The 21,110-nt window shown below is 52.0% G+C and overlaps 1 protein-coding gene across 1 annotated transcript; it reads left to right on the plus strand.

Annotated features, from left to right (window-relative positions):
• The first annotated feature begins 6,938 nt into the window (after positions 1-6,938).
• On the plus strand, positions 6,939-16,406 carry CBX2 (chromobox 2). Its single transcript, XM_055575295.1, has 5 exons — positions 6,939-7,078; positions 7,150-7,193; positions 8,254-8,319; positions 10,701-10,806; positions 11,974-16,406. Exons 1-5 carry the CDS (start codon positions 7,007-7,009, stop codon positions 13,276-13,278), a joined length of 1,593 nt encoding a protein of 530 aa, XP_055431270.1. The 5' UTR covers positions 6,939-7,006; the 3' UTR covers positions 13,279-16,406.
• Positions 16,407-21,110: the final 4,704 nt, after the last annotated feature.

A 21,110-nucleotide genomic window follows, 5' to 3' on the forward strand; every position in this document is an offset into this window, starting at 1 on the left:
GCCTTGGACACATCAAACTGGATATTCCCATCATCCTCTGAGCACCCCGTGCTCACCTGCAATGTGGAATTTTCTCCGTGTGTTCTGGTTTAACATTCCTAGTCTCCAAATGCAATTCCTCTGATTATCATTGAGATTTTTGCCAACAAGAAGCAGGAAATGGCTTTTTAAAAAAAGTCGCGTGTCCTGGGGACTTCCATGGTGGTCCAATGGCTAAGACTCCAGGCTCCCAATGCAGGGGGTCTGGGTTCAATTCCTGGTCAGGGAACTAGGTTCCACATGCTGCAACTAAGACCCAGTGCAGTCAGGTAAATAAATAAACACTTTATACTAAAAATTTTAAAATAAAATGAAAACTGTGTGTCCTTTGAACTTATCTTCATAGTCTCTCACCAAAACAACTGGATTAAAGACAGAAACATAAATCTCTTGTCTTGTGAGACCTGAGCAACATTTCTTTCTTTGGGTTCTTTTAGACAAGAAGTAATCCAGCTAACGAAGGGAATGAAATAGAGCATACATTTGATTCAGAGGGGGATTTGCAACCCAATTCTCAGATCCATCACTCCTGAAACCCCTGGGTTTATCAATGGTACCCAAAGGATGTATAGAGGATGTTCATGATCACCTCCAGCATCCAGGGAGAACAATTAGCAACCTCATGATGTATATTCGTTTACCGCTTTGAATCTCCAAACTAATTACTGATTTTTAAGTAAGGGCTTCACACTAAAATTTAAAACTTTTATGTGTAAGTTATTGTTAAATTTGTGAAAATAATGGATTTCACACTGGGAAACTGCACTCATAAAACCTTTTTTACACTCGAACAATCCTGTACCAGGCAAAGATCTTGAAAAAAAGCAGATGTGGGATGTGCAACAGACGTGACTAATTTGTGTTTGAGTGCCACTGAAACCAGCTAAACATTAAACACTTTCAGAAATGCCCTAGACGGACTTACACCTCCTGGAGTTGCTGAGAATGTGGGGACAGGAGCAACCCTATCTACCTGGGGTGGAACTGTAAATCAGTGCAGGCCCTTAGGGCACACTTTGGCAATAGCCAACAAAAAACATGTAGACTCATTGTCCTTCAGTACAGCATCTAGGCATGCCATCCCAGAGATGTGCTAGCATCTTGAACATGCAAAGATAGAGATGTTCAACCAGTCACAATGGCCATCCTCAAAAAGTCTACAAATAATAAATGCTACAAAGGGTATAGAGAAAAGGGGACCCTCCCACACTGTTGGTGGCAATGTAAATTGGTGCAGCCATTATGGAAAACACTATGAAATTTCATTTAAAAAACTAAAGATAGAGTTACCATATGATCCAGCAATCCCACTCCTAGAGAAAATCTCATATCCAGAGAAAACTCGAACTCAAAAAGATACATACACTCCAGGGTTCACAGCAGCACTATTTACAATACCAGGACATGGAAGCAACCTGAATGCCCATCGACAGATGAATGGATAAAGAAGATGTGATACATATACACAATGGAATACTACTCAGCCATAAAAATGAATTAAATAATGCCATTTGCAGCAACATGGATGAACCTAGAGATTATTATACTAAGCGAAGTCAAGTCATATAGAGAAAAACAAATATCATATGATATCACTTATATGGAAAATCTAAAAAGAAAATGATATAAACAAACTTATTTACAAAACAGAAAGAGACTCACAGACATAGAAAACAAACTTACGGTTACCAAAGGGGAAAGAGGGGGCAGGGATAAACTAGGAGTTTGAAATTAGCAGATACAAACTATTATATATAATATAGATAGGGGCTTCCTTGGTGGTCCAGTAATTAAGAATCTGCCTTGCAATACAACAGACGCTGGTTCCATCCCTGATCTGGGAAGATCCCACATGCCTCAGGGCAACCAAGCCTGTGTGCCACCGCTACTGAAGCCTGTGCTCCTCAACCACAGAAGTCCCTGCAACAAGAAGCACATGCACTGCAACTAGAGAGGAGCCCCCGCTCTCCGAAACTAGAGAAAACCCGTGCAGCAACAAAGACCCACCACAGCTACAAAATTTTTTTAAGAAATAAAATAAACAACAAGGTTCTACTGTATAGCACAGGACACTATATTCAATACCTTGTAATAAATTATAATGGAAAAGAATCTGAAAAAGAAAATATATACATACACAGAGACACACATGCATAACTGAATCGCTTAGCTAGAAGCTAACACAACATTGAAAATCAACTGTACTTCAGTTTCAAAAAATAAAGATGTTCTCACTGCACTAGCTGTAAGAAATTAGAATCATGCACTTATATGAGTGCAGAATTAATAAATGACAGTGTTTAAAAACAAAATCCACATACAAGGGAGGTCTCTCACAGAGGGTTGCGGTCTGGTCTCCAAAGTACAATCATGAAGGATTGGCTAATTGTTGTTTTCCTCCCTCCTGTAACAGTGTTCCTTAACCTCCCCAGGCCCCAGGATCCAGGTGAGTCCAGTCTGTGCTCCTGTTTAGGGGCCATGCAATAGGTTAGGCGGCCTGGGGCAGGTCCCAGGTGCTTGAAAAGCTTCAGCCCTGGAGGGCCTACTACGTGCCGGCTGCCTCACCACTTCCAGATGTGGCCTGCCCGCCCCCACCAGGCGTGTGTAGGAAATGGCAGGAATGGGCTTCACAGCCGCATGACCTGAAGCAATTTAGGATTCCTGCTCCTGTAAAATCTGGGCTGGGACAGGCTGCCCTTTGTAAGAAGTGTTCTAAGCACTGTGAGCTGTAGTAGGCCTCTGGGATCTCCAGGGTCAGGATCTCTGGGGGTGGGGCCCAAAGGTCAATATTTGCATGGTTTGCCCAGGGGATTCTTAGGCAAACTGAAAGCTTGAGAACTTCTGCAAGGGCCCTAACTGTGCTTATTTTAACTTGAGTTCTGATACATAAACACTGTGTCTCACGTACGTATAATATTTATCCACTGCATATACAGAATCAGCATCACATAACACGGCTCGCCTGTAAGTTACTTCCGTCTTGCAAATGTGAGGGGACCTGGTTGGGGGACAATTCAAGATCGTGCAATGTATTATATATTTCCTGAGTTTCTCCCATGCAGACCATTGAGCATGTATCTGGTGTGGATGGTGTTACTTACTCCTTTCAGTCAACTCTGATTACAATAATGAGACATTATTTGTAGAAAAACTAAGAGCTGTCCCAAAACTGTTTTGTAAGACATTGATCTTGTTCAGCCAACAAGAGTGTCTGACTTTTTTACAACCCCATGGACTGTAGCCTGCCAGGGTCCTCTGTCCGTGAGATTTCTCAGGCAAGAATAAGTGGGTTGCCACTTCTTCCTTCAATCCCAACCCAGGGATTGAACCTGCGTCTCTTGTGTCTCCTGTTGGCAGGCAGATTCTTTACCATAGATGGTTGATGGTTTAGTCACCAAGTTGCATCCTACTCTGGGAATCCCACGAACTGTAGCCCGCCAGGCTCCCCGTCCATGAGATTTCCCAGGCAAGAATACTGGAGTGGGTTGACATTTCCTTCTCCAGGGGATCTTACAGACCCAGGGATTGAACCAGGGTCTCCTCCTTTGCAGTCTGATACTTTACCGACTGAGCCACCTGGGAATTCCTTTGTAAGATGTTGCCAGTGTTATTTAGTTGTAACTGCCAAAGCTGACAGATCAAGGGTACTTGCTTCATCTCAATTCCTGACTTCTCCATCAACTTGAGAATAATACTGTCACATCCGTCATTCACTTCGTGCCTCGGTATCTTTGCTTTCAGATCCATAAGGGCAGCATGAAAATATGTAACTTTTCTTAGTGGTATTTCCAACATTAATTAGTTCATATTTTTCATTGACACTGTCACTTGCATTAAAAAAAAAAGGCATTAAATGGAGTATGTATGTTTACCTGTATGTTTGTATTGTTAAATCTTTTTTGTATGTGTTTCAAACATTCTTAGACAGTAAAGCATAAATGGGAATGTAGATAAGTTATTCATGTTCCAGGATTAAGTAAGTACATTACTTTCTTAGAAAATATGTTTATAGTCCTTGCATTCCTAAGGATGTATACTGCCCAATACTGAACCACTAGCTGTGCTGTGCTGTGCTTAGTCATTCAGTCATGTCCAACTCTCTGCGACCCCATGGACTGTAGCCCATCAGGCTCCTCTGTCCATGGGGATTCTCCGGGCAAGAATACTACTAGAGTGGGTTGCCATGCCCTCCTCCAGAGGATCTTCCCAACCCAGGAATCGAACCCAGGTCTCCCGAACTGCAGGCAGATTCTTTACCATCTAAGTCACCAGGGAAGCCCTAACCACCAGTTTATGCGTGGCTATTTAAATTTAAGTTATTTAAAATAAAATAAAGGGACTTCCTTGGCAGTCCAGCAGTTAAGATGCCACACTTTCAATGTAGTGGGCTCGGGTTCAAGCCCTGTTCATGGAACTAAGATCCCATGTGCCATGAGGTGCGGCAAAAAAAAAAAAAAAAAAAAAAAAATTTAAAATTAAAACGTAATTCCTCAGCAGCACATTTCATGTGCTCACTAGCCACAGATGGCTGGTGAATAACACACTGAAGCACACGAACATAAGGCATTTCCAACATTTCCATCCTCTCTGAAAGTTCTACTAGACAGCACTGTTACAGACTCTATACTATATCCAGTCATGTCCAGATGACAGCAAATGCTGGGGAACCATTTGTTGAATGAACAAGAAAATCATTAGCTCTAATTTGTCTTAATAATTCTTAAATGTGACAGTCAAAACAGAATCAGCTTTAGCCCAAACCCATGTTTTGACACAACTGGATTAGCGGGAATCATTCCTTGATTCTGCCAACTTCCAGTTTTGTTTTTAAGGAACACTTCACAAATTTTGGATCATATCTCACCCTATTTATCTGAGAATTTAATTCTATTCAAATTTGTCATATTTGTTTCTCCCAGTAAATCACCTAAACATTATTTGACCCAAACTGGGTGGCCCCAGTTGGATAGACGATATATGTATTAAATCTTCCAGGAAATCGATTTTTTCTTTTTCCCCAGTGAGTTGGGGTCGAATTCTAGACAAATTTATTTCTCAGAGGAAGAAAAAATTCTCTTAAGTTTTCTTTAAAAAAAAAAAGCAAGTATCCCAGGATACCATATATCATCAAGAGGAAAGTGGAAACTTCCAGGGCAAAAACCTCACACCCAAGATGAATTCTGCAAAGAATGGTGAGTTGAAACTGATCCAGCTATTTGTTGGATTACAATAAATACACCTTTGGCATCAGCCCCACAATTTACTGCCTGGCTCCAGAAGATGAGGATACAAAAGGAGCTAGAAATTGTACACAGCTCTCTTTATCCCAGGAGTGCAGGTTTTACCCCAAAAGAGGGGTTCCAGGCTGCAGCTCCTCCAAAGTAAGCAATCAAATCCCCCTCTAATCTTCCTCTTCCCCACCTCCTTTGCAAACAATATCTGAGTTTGCAAATGTTACCCAAGTTCCCTCCAGGATATCAAAGGACTGTAACCTACTTAACCAAATAAACTGAAGAACATGCCAAAAACTGAAAGATGGGCTTCTGCAGTTCCAAATTTTCTACAGTAGGCCTTTCCCGTTAAAACAGCAACAAAAGCACACTTCTCCTGCATAATCTTTTATAAATATGGTTTTAATGATTAAAATTACATTGACAGTCATTGCAACAAGAAACGACTTTTCGATTTGCTCAACACAGAGAGTACTTTGCAGCTGCGCCCAAGGGAAAAGCAAAACCAGAAAATGAATTTTGTGTTAAATTGTACTGATGTGAAAAAAGTTAGCACTAACGTATTACTTTATTAACTTTAATAACGCTACCTTTATTACTCATTTGACTTGCTCTGATTCAACAGCTAAATGATTTAAGAGGAAAGTTGTTCATGGAACACTGTTCTCAACAGCACAAAAGGGTCATTGCCGAAGATGGCCCTTCAGGACTCCAGGGCACCCCTAACTCTAAACGCGGTCCAGTCTCCTCTCTGCCGCATGCAACTGATCCAACGGATATCCACTGCCAAATCCTAGCGGGCCCATTAATGACTTAGTCCCAGGTTAGAACCATCTCCTCAAATTTCGATCCTTTCCCCGCCACGTTCATTTTCTTAAAATTATGCAACAAAATATTTAAAAGGTGCAGTTGCTTTCCCGCTACGTGCGCCCTAAAACTTGGGGGTTGGGTGCCACTTTTAACAAAGTACGAAGAAAGAGCCGTTCGTTTTCAGCTGATTCATTTTCCTCTCTGCCTTTGGGGGGAAAAGTTGGGCTGCTCCGTTTTTGCTGCTCACCTCTTCCCCTCGTATTTTGTCTCCCATTCCTTCCCCACCCTCTTCCAGCCCGTTTCGCTCCCGCGCAAAATAGTCCGACCGCTCGAGACCAAGTTCAAAAATACTGAGGGCACCTGGGCCCTCCGCGCTCCAAGCAGCGCCCCTCGGGGGCAGGGGCAGGAAGCAGCCGCCTTCGCCGCATCCTAACTTCCCCCCATTCGGGCCAGAACAATGGCTTTTTGCCCGGAAAACGAAGTTCGGCGGAGGCCGGGCGAGCCCCGCAGACCAAGCGGGACTTGGCCGGTGATCGCCAGGTCAGAAGAAGGGAGGCGCTTCCTTCTTCCTCGCTAGGGACCTGCCCCAGCTTAGTGGACCCCCGCGCGCCACCCGTGCCCCCAGCCCAGCAAGACCAAGCGCGCGCGGGACCCCCGCCCCGGGCGCGAAGCCGAGCCCGCGGTGAACAATACGCGCCCCGCCTCCTGGCACCACCCCCACGCGCTCATTGGCCCGCTCCGGAACAGGGCGGCCCGCGGGGGCGGGTGGCGGGCTGGGGCCCGAGGGGTGCGGTGGCGGTGCGCGTGCGCGGGGCGGGCCTGCGCGGGGCGGGGGCGGTGCTTTGTGTGCGGCCGGCAGGGCGCGCGGCGGCTGTGGCTGTGCGGGGAGCGGCAGGCGCCGCGGTCGGGGCGGGGCGCGCGGCAGCATGGAGGAGCTGAGCAGCGTGGGCGAGCAGGTCTTCGCCGCCGAGTGCATCTTGAGCAAGCGGCTCCGCAAGGTGCGTGCGGCCCGGCCTGCGCCCGCCCGTGCCCGCCCACCCCGGCTCACGCGCCTCTTCTCTCCCTGCAGGGCAAGCTGGAGTACCTGGTCAAGTGGCGCGGCTGGTCCTCCAAGTGAGTCCCCAACAATGCGGTGCCCGTCTTCCCGCCCGCGCCACCTCGGTGTGTGGTGGGAGAGCGGCGTGGGTTCCTCGCCCGCGCCGTCGGGGGGCGTCCGCGCGCCCGGCGGGAAGTTTGCGGGGGGCTCCGCGGGCTCCTCGAGTTTGGCGGTTAGGGGACGCCCAGCGTGCGCGGGGTGCCCTTTGTTTACAAGCCCGCGGGGCGCGGGGCTGGGCGGCCTCCCCGGAAGCCCCTCCGGCCCTCCCAGCTCCGCTCCGGGCTCCCGGGCCGCCTCTCCCCACGCCCGGCCCGCGCCCCTTTGGCGCCGCTCGTTCCTCCCGCGCCCATTTGTTGCATACGCCCCCGCCCGCCTCAACCGTCCCCGCGGGACTCCAGCCCCCCTCCTCTAGTCCGTATTTTCCCCGGCTGTAACCTGAGCTTTCTATTCATGGATGTAGGGCTCCTTTTTTTTTTTTTTTTCTTTCCCCTCTTAATGGAAGGGAGGGAACTTGGCATCCCGGAAGGGGCTCTATTTACAGGCGATTCGCGCAGACCCAGTTCCCCATTCTTCCCGGACCCCACTTTTCTTTCTTTGCTTTCCCCACTGGGTGCCCCGGCCGGTGTTGGCCTGGATGCCAGCAACATTGTTCTTAATCTTTGGGCTGCGTTTCTGTGCCCCTAAGCGTCCCCCTCTCAGCATCCTGTAGGGAGCCTTCCCTTCCCTCCCTGGCTCCGGGCCAGAGTTTGGGGTCTTCCCTTTCTGCAACTTTCCATTTTATTGCGATTTGTTTTCTTCCTGTGGGAGGCTGTAGAGTCCTCCTGAGGCCGGGTGTTAATTGGGGGTGGAGGCAATGGTTTCCCTTTGAGTTTGAGGACAAGGTGTTGGCTTCAGAACTCAGTGTCCCGGGAGTTCATCCTGGATGTGGGTGAGACCGTGGGGAACAGTCCCCAGTACCCCGCTTCCCTGGCTGCCAGCAGGCATCAGGGAACAGTGGGGCAACCCCACTTGGGCTGGTTTCGGAAGTGGCTGGTCGCTGCCTAGAACTTTAAGATGTCCTGTTCTTTGCTTTTCCAGACACAACAGCTGGGAGCCAGAGGAAAATATCCTGGACCCGAGGCTGCTCTTGGCCTTCCAGAAGAAGTGAGAAAGTTAACCAACCTGTGGGAGGGGGAAGCCAGTTGGGGGGACACTGGCCTGTCACACAGTCATTCAGGGCAGTGCTGGCCCTCCAGAGTTCCTGGGCTTGGGCTGTAGTTTGAAGTCCCAGGTGAGTCGTCTTCTCCCTCCCTTCCCTCGGAGAGCCAGCACTGTGTCCAGATCTTGGGAATCCCTGAGTAAGTGCTGCTTTTGGTCTTTGTGACAGACTTGCCAAAATGAACCTTCTTGGACATCCTTTGTGAAAAGTTCTGGCTTTTCTTCTTGGCCTTTGCTGTTGACTAGTTTGCAAACATCACTAATAAAAACCAGGGTGGCAGGTTTGCTCTAAAAAATGCAGACCTGGCCTCCCAGTCCTCATGCGTGGATTGAGCAAAAGAAGGCTCACAGAGGGAACAGGAACACACAGCAGAAAGTTATGCCTACCATGGTGTGTCTGGACCAAGAGCAGCACGTTTATTTTTTTTTCTGTGCTGCAAAACAGCTGGTCCCAAGTGAGCACCATGGGGGCCCCCTCACCAGTCTCAGGGGCTGAATTTGCTTCTGTAATTCAAGATGTCGTATCTATTTTTAGGTAGGAGACTTGGGTTAAGAGAAGCCTCTTTGAAATACAGGGGAAAGTGTGGTGAGTGACTTGTGATGGCATAAGGTTCCAGGGAATTCCAGAGCAGACTGGTGGGGGTAAGGTGTGGGAATTGCCCTGTTGGTTGTTGCTGTTTAGTCACTAAGTCGTGTCTGACTCTTTTGCGACCCCATGGACTGTAGTCCACCAGGCTTCTCTGTCAGGGGGATTTCCTAGGCAAGAATACTGGAGCAAGTTGCCATTTCCTTCTCCAGGGGATCTTTCTCACCCAGGAAGTGAACCTGAATCTCCTGCATTAGCAGACGGATTCTTTACCACTGAGCCACCAGGGAAACCCCTTGCCCTGTTGGTAGAGGTTGATAAATTAAGTGCCCAAAAGCTTTCTCAGATGGGATCAATCCAGCCAGCTGTTCTCTGTTGTTTCAACCTATGTCCGCCGTTTTTTTTGCTCTAGCAAGACGTTTTGGGTCTTCTCAGACGGGCCATGGAATGAGGGGGAAAGTAAGAGATTTCAGTATGGGTTGAGAGAGAAGACAATGAGCATATGCTTGCCTCGATACCTTTGAAAAAACTTACCAGCAGGCTTGCTGTCTGCTATTTAATTCATAACTCAAGTGCTGTAGGTCCCAAGGGGTGGGAGCTGGTACCTTTTTCTGTAAGTGTCCTGATTGTCCAGAGAGTGTGTATCCTTCATTTTTACTTACAGTACAACAGGCAAGAACTGAGGTTAGCAGATGTCACAGAGATAGATGCAAGAGTTTAAAAGAACCATGGGGTGCTCTGGTTTACATCACAGGGGCGATAAAACTGGGAGGTGGGTGCTCTGCCTTGTTCTTTTCACCCCCAGAGATTCCCCTGGGATCTAAGAACTGGTGGTTATTTGCTTGGTGTGGGGATGTGGTCTTTGACTGTCAGGGGAAGTCCATATTCTGGGCCCATGGGTACAGGTTAATGTGTCAGCAGAGACCCATGAGTGCTCCTGTCCTTTTAGGAGACAGGCTGGGGCTGCTCTAAGAGATCACCTTACAGGCGCCAATGAGATGATGTTTGCCTATTTTAATTACCAGGAAAGTACTTCAGATAGAGCCTTTTCCCCTGGGGTAGCCTAGAATACATGCTTTCGGGGTGGTGGGTGGGGGCGGCTCTTTTGGCCCTCTGACCCTGAGTCATGGAGCTAGTTAACACTGTCCTGCCTTGAGCCCCAGCCACCATGCAGTCAGATGCCGCCAGTACTTCCATCAGAACAGAGTCTAGGAACAGAAAGAACCAGAAAAAGGAAACAGGGAAAGAAATACATGCTGGGAGCACTGGCTCTGGGTAAGACCGTGGGGAAGAAGACCCCTTGGTTACCCCGGTGCTCCCATGACTGAGATATTATGCAGGATATAGAGAGGTGGAGAGTGGAGGGCAGTGGTCCTCACTCCCTGGCCCTGGACTCTCTTGTTTGGACTGAGAAAGTTGGACCATGTGACCATGAAGGCTCCTTCTAGTGGTGGTGTAGAATTTCTGCTGTACTATCTCCCTGCAGATTTGCACAAAGTTGTTTTAAGAGGAGTCAGAGAAAACTGGGAATAATTCCTCTCCCAGCTTTGCTTGAATTTCTTGACTTGTCTTTACTGAAACGTAAATGAAAGGGATCTGCACTTCTGCCTTGGATCTGTTCATTAACAGGGTATGTTTTTGCAGGGAAACTGGTGATAAGCTACCTGGGGGGATTTGAAACCATAGGGTTCCAGGATAGCCGAAGGAAAAGTCTGTGACTCTGATTGCTGATTGTCTTCAGGGAACACGAGAAGGAGGTGCAGAACCGGAAGAGAGGCAAGCGGCCCAGGGGCAGGCCGAGGAAGCACACCGTGATGTCCTCCTGCAGCCGACACTCCAAGCTCAAGGTGGGTGGCTACTGCCCTGGATTTGGCGGCTTACCCCCAAGTGCTGGCTCTCTGCCGGCCCAGTGAAAAGTGGTGGCAGGAGGGTTGCAGGCTTGGGGGAAGGAGGCCAGCTGGCATCTCCACGCAAGTCTTTCCCTTGCTCAGAAGACTTTGGCTCTGCTTCCCCCTGGACTGCCACTCTGAGGCTCTGCCAGCAGGGGGCAACAGTGAACCTCGGTTCTCCACCTCCTGCCCTGTCCCTCTGGCGTGGCTGAGCACCACCCCCACCCCAGCTGGTTTCTTACTCTGGTGAGGTCCACTCTGTGCTACTTTCTCACCTCCAGTGGCTTACAAGGAACAAAAAACAGGACACATGTATACAGTAGGTGCTCATAGGTGTGCCAGGTAGGTGCACACATGCCTGGGCTCCATGGCACAGCTGCAAGATCAGATGTGTCTTTGATTTCTCTCTTGAAGGTGCTGCCCTCCGGGCCTGAACGCACACATTGGCTTAAGAAGCGGCAGCAAGGTGGGGAGCTGGCCAGACAAGGAGACTCCAGACTCCTTGGGCTTGATTCCAACATCCCCAGTTTGGGGCAGAAGAGCTTTGTGGCCAAGAGCAGGTGTTGACTCAGTCTCCCTAAAGCACCCCTTTACACAGGGACCTGAGAACCAGGAAGGTGTTCGAAATTAGTGTTTGGGATGACACCCAGAGGATGTGGAGGGCAGTGGTTTGTTTTCCTATGTGCTGGAAGGGTCTGAAGAGATCATCTTTGGAAATGGAGAGATTAAAGCAAGATATCCTGGTCGCAGAGCCCTTGCACACACTGCTTCACTCCACCCTGCCCCTCTGAGACACGTGAATTGTGCTGTTCTGAATTTCCCTGTGCCAGGTGTCTGCCAAGGGCTGGGAGCTTCTCACAGGCCCCTGGAAGGCCCAGGGCCCAGTGTCAGCCTGCGAATGTTTCTGTCCATCACTCAGGCTTCTCTTTGTGAGCCACCTGTTTTTCTTTGTTCTCTTTCACTTCTAACTGCGCTGCTTAGGACATCAGAACCAGACTGTGAGATCGCTCCCTCCTGGCCTCCTCTCTGGTCTGGAAGTTGCAGGAGGGGCTGGCTCCAAGGTGTCCAGTGAATGCCCCTGGAGACCAGGCTTTAGAAGTGACACCTCATCCTTTGTTGTTGCAGGAATCTGACGCCCCTTCCAAATCTAAATCCAGCAGCTCTTCCTCTTCCTCCACGTCCTCCTCTTCCTCCTCAGAGGAGGAGGAGGACAGTGACCTAGATGCCAAGAGGGGCCCACGGGGCCGCGAGACTCACCCGGTGCCTCAAAAGAAGGCCCAGATCCTGGTAGCCAAGCCCGAACTGAAGGACCCCATCCGGAAGAAGCGGGGCCGCAAGCCCCTGCCCCCGGAGCAGAAGGCAGCCCGGAGGCCCGTGAGCCTGGCCAAGGTGCTAAAGACGGCCCGGAAGGACCTGGGGGCACCCGCGGGCAAGCTGCCCCCTCCACTCAGCGCCCCCGTGGCCGGCCTGGCGGCCCTGAAGGCCCATGCCAAGGAGGCTTGCGGTGGCCCAAGTGCCATGGCCACCCCGGAGAACTTGGCCAGCTTGATGAAGGGCATGGCCGGCAGCCCCAGCCGTGGGGGCATCAGCTGGCAGAGCTCCATCGTGCACTACATGAACCGGATGAGCCAGAGCCAGGCCCAGACTGCTGGCAGACTGGCCCTCAGGGCCCCAGCAACCAGCAAGTGCAGCCTCGGGCTAGACCTCAAGATGAGGACGCAGAAGGGGGAGCTGGGGATAAGCCCCCCAGGAAGCAAAGTCCCAAAGACCCCGAGTGGAGCTGTAGAGCAGAAAATAGGGAGCACAGGAGGGCCCCCACACGTCCACAGTGGCAACAAGGTCCTTGCTGGGTGCCTGGGCCCCCAGCCTGCACCCCCCCAGGAGCTAAGCCTCCAGGTCTTGGACTTACAGAGTGTTAAGAATGGCACGCCAGCAGGGGGCATGGTCGCCCGCCACACCCCAGCCACCAAGGGCGTTCCTGCCACCAACCCAGCCACTGGGAAGGGTGCTGGGGGCGGCCCCACTGCAGGAAGTGGGACCGGCCTGCCCACTGATGTCAGCAAGGGTGAAAAGCTGGTCTCCAGAGCGGCCGCCATGCCCACCCCTGCAGGCAAGAGGGACTGTGGGAAGGGCAGCATGGCCCCCGGGCAGGAGGGCCACCCGACGTCTGGAGAAGCACGGAAGACAGCTGCACTCTCTGAGATGAGTACCGGTGAGGAGAATAGCAGCTCCGACTCTGACCCTGACTCGGCCTCCCTGCCCAGCGCCGGGCAGAACCTCTCCGTGTCCGTCCAGACCAGCCAGGACTGGAAACCCACCCGCAGCCTCATCGAGCACGTCTTTGTCACCGACGTCACCGCCAACCTCATCACCGTTACGGTGAAGGAGTCTCCCACCAGTGTGGGCTTCTTCAACCTGAGACATTACTGACGCCGCCTGGCTCCCCTGGCTCCCCTGCCCTTCTCTGGCCTCTGACTATGCTTTGATACGTGGCTTGCATCCCAAATCCTCTCCAGGGGCCGGTGGCCTCCTTCAGGGGCAGGCTTGGGTGGGAACTCCCCTGGGCCCAGCCTTCCCTGTGACTTTAACAGGGGAGGCACCGTGATGCCTTGCTGCCTGGCCTTCACCCTTGTTCCTACCTCTGGGCCTTTGCATTGCTCCCCATTTGCCTCAGGAAGTCTGGGTGGCCGCCTGGGGCTCAGGGAAATGTTGCCAAGAGCGTCCTGTGTTTCTTAAGCCCGACCACGTTCACTGTTTGAACTGCCTTCGTGGTTTGTGATGACCGCAGTGGTCAGCTTGCCTCCCCGTCTCCCCCACGCACTGGTGTTAGGAGGGGTCTTCTCCAGGTCCAGCTTGGCTGTTCTTGCCAGTGGCTGGAAGAGAGGGTTGCTTAAGGCTCGGGGGAGGTAAGGCCTGGGGGGTGCCACTCCTGGGAGTACTCTGCTCAGGTTGTGTGAGGAGCGGGGAAGGGGGCATGCTGGTCAGAACCCCCGACTCAGAGCAACGCCTGAGCCGGCAAGGGTGAGGACACTGTTCGCCTCCCTGTCTGCTCTCACCTCAGACGGCTGAGGGCTTGTGGCCTTAACGTTAGCCATCAGGCATGGCAGTTGGAATCAGGAACCCTAGAGAGGTAGGTGTGGGTGCCATCTCACCCTGATTCAGATTAACAGCTGCAGCCCCCACATGTTGACCCAGAGTCCAACACGGGCAAGGAGGGGGCTGGTCCCAGAGCTGTTCCCCCAAACCTCCCAAGCTCGGGAGACAGAAGAAGGGCGTCCTTCCACTGCCCTCCTTTCTGCCACCCGGTGCAAGGACTGCCTTAGTCCTAATCGTGGCCCTGCAAACTGGGCCATGTGGGCAGTTGCTGGAAGTCTGCTTCCCTTCCCCTCGGCCCTCGGCGGGCTTCCTGCACTTCCCACCTACCTCCCCTGACAATCCCCCCCATCCCTGCACCTCTGGGGGTTCCATGTTCTCTTTCCCAGCTAAGAAGCTGTTTCTCTGTACCATTTGGGAAGTGGGACAAATCTGAGTGGTCCACCCGGCAGAGGGTCTCCAGAAAGGCCGGAGCTGCCAGCCCAACTGCCTCCCCCAAGATGGCTGAGTCCAGAAGCAGTCTTGGCAATTCCAGCCAACAACAAAATTGCTGTTACTGACTTGGGGCAGAGGTGCATCAGTGAGTGGAGTCACTGGTCTTTGATGCCAAAAAGAGAAGTGGGAATGCAGGGAACTTTATTTCTGCTTCAATTACCAGTTAACATCAGCCAGCAGATGTAGAGTCTTCTGTTGTTCCCATAACTCTGAGGGCAGGGGACACAGTGGGCTCTAGTGTCTGAGGGTAGGCCTCCCAGAACTCCAGCCCCCCCAGTCCCTCACCCTCCACGCCAAATAGGAAGATACGGCTTTTGTGTAGCCAAATCAATTTCAACAGTGTGCCTTTGGGGACGGATCCACATCCAAGACCTGGTTGAGGGGTGTCCAGATGCAGTTTGCGACTCGTGTGTGATAGCCATGCTATCTGCAATTGGAATGGTGCCCACTTGAGCAGACCCAAGGGCTGGGGGTCCCAGACAGGCTAAAACTGGAAAGTGGGCCATAAAGGGGAAGAATGCCCCCTCCACTACCCCAGCAGGAGATGGAGAGATGCCAGTGCACTGCCCTGTCTGGAAGAAAGGGGTGCCAGCACACTGGGCCCCTGGCACCAGCCTCATTCCTGTCCCCGGATGCCCCTGGGTGTGACTAAAGGGACTCTTCGGGCTGCCTCCCCATCAGAGGAGCTCATAACCTTCAAGTTGTGCTGCCTTAGAGGCTGCAGAGCCAGGCCAGCAGTGGCTCTCCCCTTCACACCTTCAGGGCACCCATGTTCTGGACTAACCGCACAGCTCCAGCCACCAGGTCTTCAAACCCCGACTGGGTGCCTTTCTGTTTACCAGCTACTTCAATCCCAAAGTTTGAATCTGCAGACATCTTACTCCCAGCCACTTTGCCTTCTTGCTGTGTTGCATGTTTTTTCTTGGTGCTTGTGAGCCCAAGTGGTTCATGTCTCTAAGTGTGAGTGTGTGTATACACACGTGCAGGTGTGACAGCCTTCGCTGAAGAGTTAGATGCTTAGAGTTGGTTGTCATGTTTACCGATAAATAAAAGCAGTACTTTTTCATTTGCTACTGCTGTGTGTGTGTGTGTGTGTGTGTGTGTGGGTGTGTGTGTGGGTGTGGGTGTGTGGGTGGGTGGCTAGGCATTGGTCACACATCTAACTGGTTTCTTTATCCTGCAGGGTTTCCTATGCTGAACTGCATCACAATGTATATTGAGTGTTGTTTTAATCCTGTTTTGTCAGTTTGCTTCCGTATTGGATAGGAAGAGTGGCCAGTCTTGTCTTCTGTAGGGGATTTGGCATATTTTTATATATATATTTTTCATACCAAAAAGAGTGTCCCTTGTTTGGGGTTACACTCAGAAATTCTGACCTGACTAAGAGGGCTCTAGGCCTAGAGGTTTCATTAGGAGAGAACTTTGGGGGAGGACCAGAGTTTTGGACCATTGCCAATCACTAGCTTGATTTGTGTTTTTTAATTTAAAAAAAAACAAAGCCCCATCATTCATGTATGCCACTTCTAATTACTTTAAACTATGGGTGTTTGTTTGCTTTTTTTAAAGAGAACAAAAGTGGATATGTTATTGCCTTGGGAAACTTAAGATCTTTGTTGAAACAGTACAGCAGCCCAGCCCCCATATTCAGTCGGACCAACTAGTTAAAAGGAAAAACTTCCCCCAGGAAACTCATAACGGTTTGGGGGGGAAAGGGTGGGAGGAGAGGAAGATTGTACCCAGAGGACCAGATCTTTGCTCACATGCATCTAAAGGTTCTGTGGATTTTCTAGTTGTTTTTTTTTTATTTTTTTTATTTTTTTGAAAACTAACACTAGCAATAGGTTGCTGATCTTTTTAGACGGATGTTAATTTATTTTGTAGGGGAGAGTCATTAGCAGATGGTGTCAGAGGGTTTTTGTCTTAACCTTTTGTTAACTCTTGGTATATCAATAAATTCTTAACTTTCTGGCTTGGTGTGTGTCATGAGTGATACCCAGAAACAGCAGTATCTTCACTTTATCTTTCTTGAGGCAAAATACTTATCTCAACTTGAATCATGGGGTGAAAAAATTAAAGGCTTTGCAAAAGTTTCAGCCACTTTAATGGGGTCAAAAAAATGTTTTTCTAAGCAAAGGGGTGGGTTTGATTATGAGTCCCTACACCAGCATTTCCCAGATAAGGCAGTTGGACACTGAAGGGGACATTTGGCAATGTCGAGTGTGGTCGTCACAACAGGGGGCAGGAGTGAGTGTTATTGCTACTGGCATCTAGTGGATAGAGGCCAGGGATGCTGCAGTATGTCACAAGTCAAGCTCACTTTGAGACATCTCCCAGAAACTAATACTTTAAAACAAACCAATATTTCCACATGTGCATATGCACTCCCCACCCCCAGTATCCAAATGATCCTGTGTTGGAAAGCTACTCAACCCCTTGAATCCACCACATGTGGTAACACTTTAAAAGGACACAGCTATAAAATTCAGGGGAGTAGCCATGAAGCACAAGAATCTTTGAATCAGTGGTGCTACTGTGATTCCTAACCCATGGCTCATAATAAAAGAGACGGTTTGCTTATTATATAACCTTCCCTGGTCCTTTAAGGTTTGCATTACCCTCAGCATGAATTTATTCATAAATTTCAGCCTCCAGGGAGAAGGAAGCTCCCTTTGAAGTAAAGAGAAGTTGGGCCTGGATGTTGGCCACCACTGGTTGAAAGGCTAGCTGGGGTGAAGGCCTGAATGTTTTAGTTCAGGAAGAGATTCGCACTACCAAAATGCTTCTTCCCCCAGCTCTGGCCGGCTCCAGAAAAGGCCTGAGAATTTGAAATCATTCTTGCGGGGAAGGCTACTGGCATGTTTTCTTTTGTTGTGCCTTCAGAGGCTGGCGTTGTTTTCTTTTGGAGAAGGTGAGCAGAAATGACCCTACTTGTCCTGTCCTCTGGCTTTTGAGGGCAGCAGAAGGGATTGGGGATGGCCACGAAAGAGCAGGCTAGAGGAGTAACAACCCGCGCGGCCCCCGGTGGCGAGTCCATTTGTACAGAGCGACAGCCAGACGTGTACGGTGGGGGGGCCCTGACCCACACTGGCCTTTGTTAGTTTCTGCGCTGCTGATCTGATCGCCTAATCCACCGCCTTCCCAGAAGAATGGGTTGGGCTGCCAAGGGGCCCGACCCGGCCCGAGGGCCCGGCCCGCGGCCTCCCTAGGGCTCAGCCCCGCGCCGTTGGATCCAGCACGAGGGTGCCTGGCGGATCCGGCCGCTGGACACCTTCTTCCCTACCTTTGTGGCTAGAGGGCCTGGCCGAAGGGAGGTCGCGGAGGGGGCGCCCACGGTGGCCCACTCTAGAGTACTTTTGGGATGGAGAGACGTTCCCTGCTCCCCTCGCGACTCAGAAAGGCATCGCCGCCGGGAGTGGGTGGGCGCCAGTGAGCGGGGTTGAGGCCATCGCCTCTAGAGGGCGCGCGCAACCCGCAAAGATCGGGCCGCTGGCGCTTTGGACGCGTGAGGAACATTCCCCACCCCCGGTTCCGAGCTGCCAAAGGGAACCGAATTGCACGACCCGCAATACAATTGCTCTGAAACACACACACACCCAAAAGTCTCCAAATTTTTAGAAGTAAGCCCCGGCCCCAACCCCCTTTTCTCCTGTCCAGGCTCCGAAGGCTGGAGGTAGAGCCCGATCAAGCACTAAGACGCCCCCAACTCGAACCCCAGTTGGATTCCAGGCCCCCTCTGGCCCTGGGGGACTCTGGGTGAGAAGAGGGGAAAAGAATATGAGCCCCCCACCCCCAATCCTGGGGCAGGCCTGTTCACTATTGAGTCTCCTGCACACAGCCCAGGGCCTCGACTAGTATCTGTACTGTTAAGCATCAAAGGGGGGACCCCCCCCCCAAAAAAAAAACCCACCAACCCAATGCTCTCTCTCTAAAGACCCATAAAGATTCCAGTTCAACCAGTATGTGTGCTGGGCCAAGCTCCCTGCTGGCTGCGGCAGCAGTAGATTGCCCTGCCCTTCGGAGGCAGAGGCATGCCTCAGCCCCAGGCAGCACCACAGGCCCAGGCCTCCACACCTGGTGTCTTTCCCAGAGCATCTGCCCACGTTATGGAAACCCGCCGGAGAAGCACCAGATTAAGGCCAAGGCTGGTGGTGGCCAGACAGCCGGGGAAAGGGGGCAGAGTCGGCGCCCTCCCATCTCCCTGTCTTCCAAAGCAGGAGCCCACTAGGCTACCCAATGCGGGAGAGAGTCTCTGTGGAGAGACGGGGCCACGGCCTGGGGACTGGCCCCCCGCTGCAATCCTCCCCAAGCCACTGCACTCCACTCCCCACCCTCTGACTCTGCCCACCAGCCCAGCCCCTCACGTCGGAAGGCTGGCCCACGGCCCCAAAGTCAGGTGCCTGGCCGCTCCCTCCGTCCCAGGTCCACATACAGGCCACAGACTAGAGGAAGAAGGCGGGAGAGCTCCGCCAGACGCGGGGTCACCGACTCAATGGGCAAGAATAGGAGATGCGCCAGCCTACCCGTGCCCACAGCCCTTCCGGTTCTGCCAAGTGCGCCTAGATTCGCGCTTGCTTTTCCTGGTGGCGACGTCTGCTAGGTCTCTGGGGCGGGGCGGGGTGAAACTGCGCTCAGTGCGGTGGCCCTTTTGGGGTCCCGAGTGCGGCTCTCCTGTGCAGGCTTCTCGACCTCACCCCATTGCTGCAAAGTCTTCGGCCAGGAAAATCTGAGGAACCCCCACCCCACCCTGTGTTCTGCGCTACCCCGAACCATATCTCTCCCAGCGTTGGAGGTGTTGCTCCCCCAGACCAGGGACTGAGAGGCTGGGGGGATGTTGGCGGGGGCGGGGTGCGCGGGGCTTGCGCCTCGGCAGCTCTGGGTTCACTAATCACATCAGCGCGCTCTGCGCCGGCTCGGAGCAGCCAGTTGCCTAGCAATACCCGCGAACTCAATTCCTCAATCAATAGGCGCGAGGAGCTGCAATTCGGGGAGCGCTGGCGAGGCTAGGTGGGCCTGGGGGGCGGGTCCCAGGACAGCACTGGTGAGCAGGTGGGGAAGCCGGAGCAGCGCGGCACCGAGGCGCGGGGCGTCAGGGACCAGGACATCAGGCCTGGGGGTGGGTTGCGCCGGGGGAGTCCCGCCAGGAGAAATGAGAACCCAGAGGTCGCGCCCATCTCCCTGGGATCCCCGAGTTCTGCCCAGACCGCAGAGAAGTGCAGTCCGTAGGTGAGGAAAGCCAGGACCTTCCCCTTTAGAAGGCTAAGAAGAGTCACTTACCGCTCCCTCCCAACCCTACCCTTCTGCCCCGCCTGATTGGCATCCCCCCAGCTGGGGAATGGCCTACTGGAAACAGATCGTCCAGGGCCGATAGGGGAGAGAGAGGCGGGTGGGATGGGTCATGAGCGAGGAGGGAAGGGTCCTTTCCTCCCGGGGCGCCTGTTCCCTCTTCTCGAGGGCCGGAAAAAAGGAATAAAATCCGAAACACGTCTCTATTTACAAAGTATATATTTAAACACGTAAAAAGCGGTATTGGATACAGACATTCACAACCGCAGAAGATACGTGCCAAGCTTCACTCGAGCTGAGGCGGAGATCGATTCGAGATTTGTACAAATCTTAGAATTAAATAAACCCAACACCCGCACATCTCGCGCGGTTGCAGACGCCCAGCCCCGCAGCCCCTGCCCTGCCCACCCACCCCCAGGTCAGCGTCGCAAGAGCGAGCAAAGGAGACACGCGGACGGCCACGGACAGAAGACAGGACAGATAGGCGGTGGGGCAAACCAGGGCAGGGGAAGGTCGGAGGGAAAAGGCAAAGTCAGCCCCGAGGGAGGGAGATGAGGGTGAAGGCAGGAAAGGAGGGAGGGAAGGCGGCAGCCAGGTAAAGACATGGGTCCTGGAATGACCGTCCACTCGGTAACAGACATGTCCCTTCAATGAAGTTTCATCTGAAAATAGCGTCGATATTTAAATAGATACACTTGGTCAACGGCGCTTCTTTATACAAAGTCTAAAATACCAGTTTTACAAATGTGAGCAGATAAAAATCCCCATTCCACGGGCTTTTTATAGGCGCAATTTGATAATTAAAAAAGAAAAATCCTGTAGTACTCCGTCTTCCTCTTTTTTACCCCCTCACTTCAAAGGCAAGAAAGTCTGGAGGAGAGGCTGCGAAGAGGGAGTGGGAATACGGGGAGTGCAGAAGAGAAACCAGGCGGGGGTCCCCGCCAAATCCCCCCAGGATCGAGAAGTTTCCCCCTCAGTCCCGGCTCCCCGCCTGTATCGCCGGGAGTCTGTGCTTCCTCCCAAAGCGCCGGGCCCCCTCGCCCCTCCCTCCACTAGCAATGGGAAGTTAGATTCCCTCTGGCCCTTTAAGGGTGGGGGAGGGCGAGGAGGCCGCAGGACCAGTCCTCGAAGGGACCGGGATGTGAGGGGGGCAGATTTGTGCTTTTGAGTCAAAAGAGGGGCGCGCGTCCTGCGTCCTTGGAACACAGCGTGGTCACGAGTCGGCCGGGGCGGGGGCGTCCAGGGACCCGCTGCCGCGCGCAGGCCTCCCCAGCCGCGCCGGCCGTCTCTTCTCCAACTCCCTCTCCTCCCTCCCCCTCTGGCGGAGTTTGAATGTCGAGTTCAAATAGAGAACACTCCGCGAATCGAAAAGGCCTATAAATTATAGCTTT

The sequence above is a fragment of the Bubalus kerabau genome, chromosome 4 (genome assembly GCF_029407905.1).
Source record: "Bubalus kerabau isolate K-KA32 ecotype Philippines breed swamp buffalo chromosome 4, PCC_UOA_SB_1v2, whole genome shotgun sequence".
Lineage (NCBI taxonomy): Eukaryota > Metazoa > Chordata > Mammalia > Artiodactyla > Bovidae > Bubalus > Bubalus kerabau.